At 46.2% G+C, this 12,640-nt stretch overlaps 1 protein-coding gene across 1 annotated transcript in view; it reads right to left on the bottom strand.

The window, feature by feature from the left end:
• LOC108787708 (60S ribosomal protein L13) overlaps window positions 1-7,714 on the bottom strand; it is an 8,738-nt gene extending 1,024 nt beyond the window's left edge. The window contains exons 1-5 of the mRNA XM_018557321.1: window positions 7,668-7,714; window positions 5,799-5,915; window positions 5,179-5,320; window positions 2,074-2,247; window positions 1,464-1,520 (exon numbers count right to left, since the gene is read on the bottom strand). Coding sequence (XP_018412823.1) covers window positions 1,464-1,520; window positions 2,074-2,247; window positions 5,179-5,320; window positions 5,799-5,902 — 477 coding nt within the window. The 5' untranslated portion in view covers window positions 5,903-5,915; window positions 7,668-7,714. The remainder of the gene's footprint in view (window positions 1-1,463; window positions 1,521-2,073; window positions 2,248-5,178; window positions 5,321-5,798; window positions 5,916-7,667) is intronic.
• Window positions 7,715-12,640: the final 4,926 nt, after the last annotated feature.

Genomic DNA, 12,640 nt, shown 5'->3' with positions numbered 1-12,640 from the left:
TGAACAGGGCCAACTGATCGGAAGCCGATTAATCGATTATTGAAAAAGTTGACAACTTTTTCAATAATCGATTATAATCGATTATGTCGATTAGTTGTTGCAGCCCTAGTAGGAATTGTCAGTCTGATCCAATAAATGCCCCCACACCCCTTTGCTGGTGACAGAATTACTCTTAAGAGCACAGGGCAGAGTTATGAATATAGTCATATGAGACCACCACAAATCAAGCAATTCCTCTAACCTGAGAACAAATGCTTTAGTTGCTACTCTCCACCAGGGATGAGCTCAGGTTTGGAAGTTATTCTGAACACGCAGGTGCCATGGGTCACCCACCCAATCAGCTGCAAGCCAGGGTATTCCTCGCACTGCAGTTGCACATAAAGTGGCAGGATACTCGTGTTGATGCAATTTACCCTGTATGGCCACATTAGGTCGATGCCATTGACTAAATATAGCCATGTGGTCATACATGTTCAATGACATCTCTGCATCCCACACCATTGCTTACGCACAGCTGCAGCCAGGAAGTTGCCTTGTCGCAGTTTATTGGGCAGCAGCGGAAGCTTCCCTCATCAGTCTGAACCTCATCCCTACTCTCCACAACCTAGAATGCAAAAGCTACAGAGAGCCTGCAGGAATGCAACATTTTCTCACTTTTAGAAGGGCTCTATTGTATGACATAGAGCTCTGGGTTCATCATCAACAGTTGGAGAGCCAAAGGCTATGTGAAACATAGCCCTTGTCTGCAGTGAGCAACATGCTTACTATTTTACAAACATTTAAAGCAAGTGATTTAATTGCCAAGTGTGGAGTGCATTCCAGGCTACCCAACCACAAGCTCTGGACTTCACTGTGTATGTAAATAGAGACCTCAAAGACGCACATCAATTGGTGGTGCATGTTGGCAGACAACAGCAATGGGACCAAAAAAAAAACAAAAACGAGGCAACATTTTCAACATATCAAGTCATATAAGGAAGGCAAATTATGTTGGTAATAAGTCTAATAATAGCCAAAGGAAACAATGTATAGCACTACCGAAAAAAAGGACAATAATTAAATTATGTTTTTAAAGAATAAGTGCACTTTTTCATCTTTGTCTTCTGCGGACCTACACTACCCTCTCTGCCAATGCATACTAAACTTGATGCCTTATCCATCTATAAAGAAAATCTTAATATTTCTATGACTCAGTGTGCCAAGGCCAGAGACTCGGGACATGGCCTTATAGAAGTCTATAGAAAGCTACTACACAGGCGTGGCCAAGCACACAGTTTTTCGGTATGCACAGTCAAATACCGGAGACCGTGGAATCAAGGCAAGAACACATCTGGAGAGGGCAAAAGTTTGAAAGTATACTTATTGAAGAATCCCAAGTCAAGTTATTCTCTTGAAAAAAAAAAATAAGTGGGCTAAAGATGGGGAGCTACATGCACCCAAATATCTATTTTTACAGAACTTACTTGGCGGATTGGCATGATAGTGCCCTTCAGCTGGGTGGCCATCTTCAACTCTTCAGCCTAAAAAAACAAAAAACAAGTTAAAACAAAACAGAACAGATCTGTATACTTCATTCACTGCACATACAGGACAATATAGGGCCAATATACAGTCATCAGAAAGAAGGGTTCAAAAGTCATCACGGGAATACAGAGATTCCATAGAAAGGGTCATCATCTGACTGTATAAATAACCCCCATTTATAAAACGTGAATGTCTGATTACAGCAGTCAAAACACCACAATGATAAAACTCCTGCATTTGCATTGATCACATTTTATGGTTTTCTATGAGGTCAATGACCAGTTCTGCCGGACTCCACTACGCAGTTCATCTGATTGAGCCAGTAAGCTAAAACGAATTCTCATGTGCGGCTATATAACCACAAGTTTCAGCTGTGCCACATCTAACTCTCACCAATCTTTGTGTACCATTCAACTACCTAACCGCAACTCTAATATATGCAGCATGACTAAGATCTCCAGCTCCCAGCATATAAAGAGAGCGGCAGGGGAAAGCACTGGTTACTTTAAGAGAACATAGGTGACAAGCCATGACCTGTCCATTACTTACAGAGCTGTCTCCCTTCTTAGGAGCGGAGGGTTTGCGTGGGAAGATGATCAGTTTGGAGCGGTACTCCTTCAGCCTTTGCACATTGGTCTGCAGGGATTCTGTAGACTTGTTACGACGGCGTTTGTCCACAGCGATGCCAATGGTGCGGGCAACTTTCTTGTTGATGCCAGCAGCCTGCAGGGGAACCAGACACGTTTTATGAAACCGGATACAAGGATATAAAAATAAACTAAAACAAGTGTCAGGCAGCCATCAGAATAAAGGGGTTCAAGGGAATCGTCACAGATGTTCAGAGATTCCGGAGAAATTGTCATCACATGGCTTACATTTACTAATAAGCAGAATAAGGTTGACCAAGTATACCATTTAACCACTTAAAAGGCCATAGTGTTTCACCCCCTGCCTGGCCAGGCCATTTTTCAGTGTTCAGCGCTGCGGTACTTTGACTGATGTTTATTCTGTCATACAACACTTTACTGAAACGATTTTCATACCATTTTTTGGGGACAGATAGAGCTTTCTTTTGGTGGCTTTTATTCACCACTGGGGGTTTTATTCTTTACTATATAACAAAAAAAGTACCATAAATTTTGAAAAAAAACATGTTTCCCTATAAAATTTTATTAAACATTTATTTTTACCCCAATTTTTTGGTACAATATAAAAGACGGGGTCACGTCGGGTAAATAGACACTAAACATGTCAACCTTTAAAATTGTGCACGCCCGCGAAATCGCAGAAAACGACCGCAGCCAAAATTGGCCATAGGTGACGCTTTAAACGCTTTTACAGCTCATCAGTTTAGTGTTATCCGTGATTGATGGCCCTAGAATTATTGTTCTCACTGCGACGTTATGTAACATGTGCTGCATAATGGGCGCAATCGTCTGTTTCGTACATAGGCGCACCCGACGCATGTTTGAGTGTGTATGTGGGGGGCGGGGGACTTTAAAAAAAATTGTGTTATTTTTTTAAAATTTTTTTAGCTTCTTTATGTTTTTTTAATGCTGTAATTTTTAGCTCTAGAGACGCCTGATCGCTTGTATGTAAACAGCCATCGCTGGCTGTTTACATGCTAACAGTTTTCCCTCTCGTGTGCGGCGCTCAGCGCGCGCACGAGAGAGGGGGAGGGGCAGGACGTCTTAAGACGCCCACCCGCTCTGAGCAGACTTCCGTCCGGCAGTTCACGAACGGCCATGGACGAAAGGTGGTTAAAGGAAACCTGTCCAGAGAAACACATGAGCGACCGCAGACCTCCCCTTATGGAAATACTGGCCTCCTGACCAACACCTTGAGCCCCTGACAGACATACAGAATGAAAGCTTGTTTTCTCCAGTCTCACCCACTGCATGCTTGTTCTGCATTACTGGCTCAGTGTTTATAGAAATGACAAAGCCAGGCACCGAGCATTTTCAGGAGGTAGTCTGCAGTTCAGATCCCAAGACAAGTTGTTACACTCCCTTTTGTCCTGCTTTCAACTTGCAGCTCTCATGCTGTTTAGAACATGTCCCAGTATCGATTTAGTGTGTAGGTGTCCAATAGAGCATGCAGCATTTTTGCAGATCGCACTGGACCGGAACGCAGGCATTAATGTACCATCCATTCGGGAGATCGACTGTGGGTGTGGCTGCAGTGCCATTGGCTTTAATGCACTGCAACACCCACGAACACAGGGAGCCATCTGGGTTTGTGTTCCAGTGCGTTTCAGGGGCCGAACGCTCTGGAATGCAGTCTTTGTGGTTTGAACTGGCCCTTAAACCACAAGCATACACCCAGAGCTGAATTATGAGTAATAGGTGGGCTAAGCCATGTACTAGCAAGAACATTAAGTTAACCATTCCAGAAACCTTTAAGTGAAACTAATAGTTTGTTCCAGATAGTTTTAAAACGCAATCTTCGGCCCTTGTTAGGAAATTTTGCACTATTGAATTTCAGGGCTGCAACTAATCAATTATGAGAATAGTTGTCAACTATTACATCGATTAGTTGTTTAAATCCCCTAGCTCTCTCCACGCTGGGAAAAGGGCAGTACCATGCATTCCAGTGCAGCGCGACTGCAAAAAAATTGTGCATGCAGTTTTATTCTAAAGTAAAAAAAAAAAAAAAAAAAAAAAAAAAAAAAAAAAAATCGACCAATAGCTTATGAAAACATTAGTTGCAGGCCTATTAAAGTTTCACTGCTGCATTTCCATCCCTACAAAAAAAGCACAAAGGGATAGGAATTCAAGGGACAACCTCCAACAGGGACACAGGCAAATATTTTAAACCTATACAACAATCCAAAGTTTTGGCTGAAGATCCAAATAAAAAAATAAATTTAGTTGACTGGACAGGAATATGGAAAAACAAAAAGGCAAATAAACTGTGGGCCCAGCACTGCGCTATTCTTTGGATCGCTTGGTGAAGAGTCCGGGCTGCACATGTGGGCTATAAGACAACAGCAATTTCCAACAAGAAATCCATTTCACATGTGATCAGGCTGAGCAGGTTTTGTAGCTTATTAAAAGCTTGTACGATCTGCCCATCTTGGACAGGCAGATCGTACTTGCGATCATCGAAAGCCCGCCCTGCTGAGGGCCTCAGTCATGAAGGGGTTAAAGGACCAATTCACACACTTCATAACTTTTTTTTTGGGGGGGGGGGTTAAAAGGAGAACTATGGGGTTAAGGCTTTTCCCCATATAGTTCTCCATAGGGTAACGGGACACAAACTAGCGTCCTCCCGTCACCCTAGGCTCAGTATACCGCGAGCTGTAGCAACCTGCGTTATAGTTCTCCTCATAATTCTCCTTTAATGTGTTGAGGGGAAAAAAAAATAATTTGATAGCATTTTCCCTCCCCCCTCCACCACCAGAGTCTGCACACATTATGTGATGTATGCATTGAATGCCAGGTGCATGGTAACATGTGGATGTGCAGCAGAGGGGAATTAGGAATTCCCCTCTGCTGCTGTCAGCTGCACCCCTACGTGCCCTGACAGAGGTATTGAATTTGGACCATAAACCACAATGTAACATGTAGAACAGGGTGAACGCAGCCTAAACAAATCTCAAGTCCCTGAGGAATAGCAAACACCAATCACAGTTCAATGATTTAAAATGCTCACCTTAAGCTCCTCCAGGCTGAAGCCTCTACCAGCTCGAATCTTGGTGTGATATCTGACAGTGGGACATCTTACCACCGGCCTGACGGGTCCTGCAACAGGTCTTGGTGCGATCAGTCGTGCTTTGGCCTGACGTATCTTTCGCCTGTGTGTGGAGAGTTGGACAGTTCAGATCGCATACACTTAAGACAAACCTCCTCTACTGTAAAGTAAAAATTGAGGGAAATTTACCAAAACTGGATCAGGAAGAATCTGGAGCAGCCGTGCATGGCAACCAATCAGCTTCTACCTTTCATTGTCAAATCTTAACTGAACTGAAAATGGAAACCGATTGGTTACTATGCACAGCTTCTACAGATTGTGTGTTTCAGTTTATGTAAATCCCCCCAATTGTGTTTTATCTGAAAGTTTTCGCTCCCACTGACCATTGCAACGTACAGGGAGAATTATATACATTATAACTAAAGGCTCGGTACAAGCAAGGTCCTGCAGCCATCAGCTGGAAAAGGGTTCAAATATAGAATCATCACAGACAAGCAGAGATTCCGGAGAAGTTGTCATCACCGGCTGCAGGAAGACACCTTGCACAAATCATCAATTATACAAAAGAAAATAGGACTTGCCTGCGGATCTTCCTGGCGGGCTGGTTAAACCAAGTGGCCACTCGTCTCTGCCAGTCCTTGTGGAAATGAGGCTTCAAGATCATGCCATTCCTGCTGGGGGCCATGGCTGCTTAATCCCTGAGGAAGGAAAAACAGAAATTCATTAATAGGACTATTAATGGCGGCAAAGGTAACCAAAACTGACCTATTCCAGAGCCATTTACTAGGGATGCTCCGGGACTAGTATCCGTACCTTGTATTTGGGCGAGTACTCTTACGCGTCCAAATGCTCCTGATGCCTATCCCGATACCAGATCTTCTGGTATCAGGAAGACAGGTGGAGGGTCATTACACAGTGCCCGGCTTCCTGATTGGCCGGGAAGCTGGCCACACGCTCCCTCGTCACCAGGGAGCTGGCTTCTTGATTGGCCAGAAAGCCGGCTTCATGCTCCGTCACCTGGTGACGAAAGAAGCATGGATCCGGCTTTCTGGCCAATCAGGCAGCCATGTAATGACTCATCACCTGGGATCCTGATTTGTCGGGAAGGTTGAACATCAGGAAGCGAGTCATTACCAGCCTCCCTCATCGGCCAGAAAGCCGGCTCCATGCTTCCTCCTCACCTAGTGATGGAGTATCGAGACGGCTTCCCGGAAGCGAGTCATTACACACCTCCCGGCTTCTAGTATCGGCGAGTACCGATAAAGAAAAAATATCGGTACTTTACCGAAAAACTGGTATCTGTGCATCCCTACCATCTACAAAGGAAAATATCCGCACAGCTACGAATGTTGCGCCAAATATGGCTGCTGCCCACAGCAAAACAGAATAAGACCACTTCATGGGAACCGGCCAGAATGCAGGTACCTGTCACAGCCGAGAAAGCCACCACTGACCATGGAAGCAACGCATGCTCCCAAACAAGAGGTTCTGCTCCAAGACTTTGCTCACCTTGAGAAGTTTGGCGTTGCCATACACCAGATGGGAGCCTGAGTTCTGACAAGCCGCCGATATCACGACAGGCCGCATTTAACATGTATGGCTAGAACTTAGCGGTTCAATGTTGGCCCCCCCACTCCCCCGCTAAAGCCAGCGCCATCTTCAAAGCCTTCCTGCCCAAAACTCTGCTTCTGCCCTCATAGGACGTCATACTAAAACCTTGCACATGCGCAGCCCACTTTAGCTGGTGCCCAGTGACACCAAGATCACCGGAGAGCGCCATGCTGGAGATGGGAGGTCACATATCGCCAAGGGGCCCTACTGGCCTTAGCATGGCTATGGAAGCCAGGAATGAGAGCAAGCAAGCACAGGCAACATTGCAAATATCCGTAACACAGCAATATACCAGCATGGGGAAGAAGATAGATCAGTATGGGGCCGACTATAACAAGGGATTACGGTGGCTATGTAGAGCTTACTTCCCCTTTAAGAGGGATTGCAGCTGCAGATTGCATCGTGCATGGGCAGATTAGGACATGGACTATTGTGGAGGAAAGGGGGACAGATGGACCTGGGCTCTCAGGCTAGGAACTAAGACTAACATATTTAGGCCTTCAATATAAATACATACATGAAGAAGGATACACATTCCCTGTGACTGGGGCCCCACACGACCTCCGGGGCCCCATAGTAGCTGTCACAGCACATTTGCCATACCCGCCCCGGCTCCCATTGCACAAGCCATACACCACACTGCCGGCCAGCAGCTCCATGGTACCGGGGAACCTTCCACAAACACATCAAACCCGGGCCAATCCCCAAAAATAAACCCTCCAGAACCCTTCCAGGAGAGCCGGCGTCAACACCCCAGCGACACCGTCCCGGTAAGAGCAGCGTAGGAGAAGGATGGAGGCGGATAACTCCGAATAAGGCCGAGAATCTCTCCAACATACCTCTACGGGGGGAAAATGGCCGAAAGGAAAAGGAAGAAGCTTCGCGGCGCATTATGGGATATCAGCGGCTCAGGCCAATTCAGAGCGAGGGATCGGTTCAGCCAATCAGCGAGCTGCAGGGGAAAAGGTTTACTTCCGCCCGGAGTTGCGGCGTGATACGTGCCAGCAGTAAACATGGGCGGGCTTCGTACGCAGTTTACCTGTGCAAGCTAATGCAATGTAAGCAGTAGGCAAAATATGACAACTGGGCAGCTTAAAGGAGACATGCTCCGACAAAAATACGGGGTGTTGCCATTGTTGACTTCCTTCTGAAGCTACGACACTACACGCTATACCAGGATTAGGCATCTTCAGCTCTCCAGCTGGTGTAGGACTACAAGTCCCATTAAGCATGGCAAGATTCTGAAGCCATTGGCATAACTCCCAGAGGCAAGGGCGTGACGGTATTTGTAGTTTCGCCAAGATTGCTTACCCCCAAAGCTATACAATACACTGGAAAGCCACACACTTCACTGGCCGCACTTTTGTAAACACCGCCATGTGTCTGGTGGTGAGCATGCTTCCTCCTAGGTGACCCTCCTAATTATTTTGAAATGTCAGAAGCTATGCTAAGACATATATCACTAAAGAGAACCTGTCATTCAATCTGGATTAAAAGGCTACCGCAACAAACCATAAGTGCGCCCCCGGAGTGCGATGTAGCGGCATTATTATTTAATATTGTGCCCTAACAAAACCATGCAGCGCCTCTGCACCACAAGGAATAGCTGTGCTTTGTGGTGCTATGTGTCTGGAAAAATGAAGCATATCAGTCTTCCTCTCTGTTGGCAGCCCCGTGATCTCCTGCCTGACAGTTCCTGCAGAGGGGACAGTCAGCGAGCGAGTGGTGTGGGGTACAGCTTTAGGAAAGTGTCCTATGAACACCATTGGTAATACTAGCAGCCTCCTGCAGTTCTCTGCTTGTGTGGCTCTGCAGTGACAGTAGGCCCAGGGAACCAGATTCTTCTCTCTTTTTTTTTTTTTTAGCAATAAGATTTTATTGATGAAACAAAAGCAGATTACTACAACAAGATGTCATACAGCATATTTTCAGATTGTCAAAAGGTCAGATGTCATCTATTACTCTAAAGAGCCTCCATAACAATGGATTTATCAAGTAGCAAACAAAATATGACAACGACAAATGCTTGAAGCTTCTTCTCCTCTCTTAAAGGCTAATACCACCTGGAGGAACAGTCTGCAGGAGTCTGAGCAATACAGCATCCATCCACTAATCACGGATGCATTGCTCTGCAAGCGCCAATGCAAAAAATAATAAATACACATTTTTTTTCCATCATCAATGTGTGCGCACTTACTAATCATTTTTTGCAAATGGTGGACTATGCCTTTAAGGTCAAGAAATATAGAAGCCTTTTTCATAATGGCAGCAGGAGTAGAGGTGGTGGAGTTTATCAGAGGGTGTGTTCAATAGGTCCGAGGGATTGGGTAGATTTTGAGAGGGGATTGTGTATTTAGAGCTCTGTGAAGGCTGTGAGCTCATGTTCTATCAAAGATTGTGACTGCGTTAGAATGTGTGACCAGTGACGTGATCACACATTCTAATGTAATCACACCTATTTTTTCAGCGGTGGAATGTGTGACCAGTCACGTGGTCACACATTCTAACGTAGTCACACCCATTTTTTTTCTGGGGTAAAAATGTGCGACTGGCAAAAGGTGTAGAATTCAAAGCTTTTTCCGCTGTTCCAGGACAGATCGGCATCGCAGATAGTATGTGCAGGAGAACCGATCTGCCCTGGAACAGCTGATCGGTCCTAAAATCTCACTTTTATCCAACTTTGTATTGAACTCACAAAGTCGGATAGAAGTGAGATTTCAGGACCGATCAGCTGTTCCAGGGCAGATCGGTTCTCCTGCACATACCATCTGCGATGCCGATCTGTTCTGGTCCGTAGACCACCAGAGCCCAGGGGAGAAGAGGTAGCTGGGACTGATCTAGCAGCCCTGAGGGACCAAGGATCAGGTGACTAGTCTGCTCTATTTGAGCCCCCTTGACAAAACAAGCACTTATACTTTGCAATGCAAGGGTAGCACTAGTGCAATTTTTTAATTCCTTAAAGGAGAACTATGAGATGAGTGATTTTCACTCACCTCATAGTTCTAGCCGACCTGTGACAATGAGACTGTCACAGGTCGGCTCAGTAGATCGGGAAGTGAGTGAACACATACCGGGTTCGCTCACCTCTCGATCCTGTCACGGCTCTCTGCCGTGACAGGGGGAGGGGCTAGATGCCCCTCTCCCCACTTTGATCTGCCAGCGCTGACTGGCGGAACGGACGGGGGAGGGGGCGGGTACAGCTGGCTCTGCCTCTAGATAGGCAGAGCCAGCTGTCACTCACGCAGCTGGGCGGATCCCGACGTCCATGTCGGGATCCGCTCCGGCGTCTCAGTATACAGCTCGCGGTATACTGAGCTTAGGGTAACGGGAGGACGCTAGTTTGTGTCCTCCCGTTACCCTAAGGAGAACTATGGGGAAAAACACTGACCTCCATAGTTCTCCTTTAACTTGAATCAAAGAAAATAACAAAAAACAAATCCCTTGCCCTGCCAGATAGGGCTGAGCTGTGTAAAGCTGGCCACACACCTTACAACCATCGCAAGACTTTTGTCTTGCGATGGTTGTAAGGTAATTAAACAAAAACGTACGACCTGCCCATCTTGGACAGGCAGATCGTACTTGCGATAATCGCAAGTCCGCCCCGCTGAGGGGCGGGCTTCCGAAGACCGCAATGCTGAACGGGCAGTGTGCGCTTGCGCACACCGGCCCGTGCGGCAGTTATCTCACGATCACGCTACAAACCAGCCGAAAATCGTAAGATTCTCAGCTGGTTTTCGAACATGCTCGATAGACAAAAGTCGTGCGACCATACAGTAGAAACTGTCGCACGCCTTCCACACACCTTGCGACAATCGTACGATTATCGCAAGGACTCAGGACTTGATGGCAGGTCAAGCATATACACTATATTGCCAAAAGTATTGGGACACCCCTCCAAATCATTGGATTCAGGTGTTCCAATCACCTACATGGCCACAGGTAGGGATGCACCGATAGCGATACTAGTATCGATAACGGTGCCGATTCCGAGTATTTGGGTGAGTACTCGTACTCACCCAAATGCTCCGATGCCTAGCACGAGTACTTCTGGTATCAGGAAGTGTAATAACGCGCTGCCCGGTTTCCCGATTGGCCGGGAAGTGGCTCCTCTCTCGTCACCTCATGAGATGACGAGGGAGCATGAAACCAGCTTTCCTGCCAATCAGAAAGCAGGGCGTCGCATCATTACTAGGCGCCCGGCTTCCTGATTGGCCGGCCGCCCGACTTTTGTTACTCGGTAATTGGTATCCGTGAGTACCGAAAAAATGTATCGGTACTCAGTACCAAAATACCGGTATCAGTGCATCCCTAGCCACAGGTGTATAAAATCACGCACCTCGGCATGCAGACGCTTCTATAAACATTTGTGAAAGAATGGGTCGCTCTCAGGAGAAATTTCCTTGCTACTAAATATTTCACGGTCTGTTACTGGTATTATAACAAAGTGGAAGTAACTGGGAACAGCAACTCACATAAAATTACAGAGCAGGGTCAGCGCTTGCTGAAGCGTACAGTGCGCATAAGTCGCCAACTGTCTGCAGTCAATAGCTACAGACCTCCAAACTTCGTGTGGCCTTTACATTGGCACAACCGTGCGTAGAGCTTCATGGAATCGGTTTCCATGGCCGAGCTGCTGCTTTCTTGCCTTACATCACCAAGTCCAATGCAAAGCGTGGGATGCCGTGTTGTAAAGCACACTGCCACTGGACTCTGGAGTAGTGTTCTCTGGAGTGACCAATCGCGCTTCTCTGTCTGGCAATCCGATGGACGTGTCTGGGTTTGGTGGTTCCCAGAACGGTAATTGCCTGACTGCATTGTGCCAAGTGTAGTTTGGTGGAGGGGGGATTATGGTGTGGGGTTGTTTTTCAGGGGTTGGGCTTGGCCCCTTCGTTCCAGTGAAGGACACTGTTAAGGAATCGGCATACCAAGACATTTCGGACAATTTCATGCTCCCCACTGTGTGGGAGGAGTTTGGTGATGGCCCCTTCCTGTTCCAACATGGCTGCGCACCTGTGCACAAAGCAAGGTCCATAAAGACATGGATGAGAGGTTGGACTGGAAGAACTTGACTGTCCTGCACAGAGTCCTGACCTCAACCCGATAGAACACCTTTGGGAGGAATTAGAGCGGAGACTGCGAGCCCGGCCTTCTCCTCCAACATCAGTACCTGACCTCACAAATGGTCCAACATTCCCATAGACACACCCCTTAACCTTGTGGACGTCTCCCCAGAAGAGTTGAAGCTGTGGGATGCCATTAAAGTTCATGTGCGTGTAAAGGCCAGCGTCCCAATACTTTGGCAATATAGTGTGTGTGTATTTCATTCTAAATATATATATAAATAAATATATATATATATATGAGAGAGAGAGAGAGAGAGAGAGAGAGAGATACACACGTGTAATAAATTTAGTATGTAGGTTTTCTACAGATGGAGTCACTGTCACAACCCTGTGTACGAAGATGTTTAATAATGCTACCCGTGATACAATAGTTGTGGCAGGCTCTTTTCTTTTATGTTGTGCTTATGGTGTACTGCAAATAAGGCTTCTATAATGCAGTTCTGATGCTTCCGGGGGTGTCAGAGGCTTTCTTTCAGCTCCCCCCATGTTGAATGTCATAATAGATGTCCCAATACTTGTGGCAATATAGTGTATGTAATATTTGTGTTTCTAGGTTTTGAGAGATCAGTTTTAGGTTGGCCACAATCTCAGCTATACCAATGCATCACTCAATTAATATTCCCTCAAGTAGGCCCTCACACTATATGTATGTTAGAGAATAGAAAGAAGATTGTGAGAATAGAATAGAA

This window comes from Nanorana parkeri, unplaced genomic scaffold (assembly GCF_000935625.1).
Source record: "Nanorana parkeri isolate BGI_ZX_2015 unplaced genomic scaffold, ASM93562v1 scaffold280, whole genome shotgun sequence".
Lineage (NCBI taxonomy): Eukaryota > Metazoa > Chordata > Amphibia > Anura > Dicroglossidae > Nanorana > Nanorana parkeri.
The sequence above is the reverse complement of the archived record's forward strand: the minus strand, read 5'-3'. Positions and strand labels throughout refer to the sequence as shown.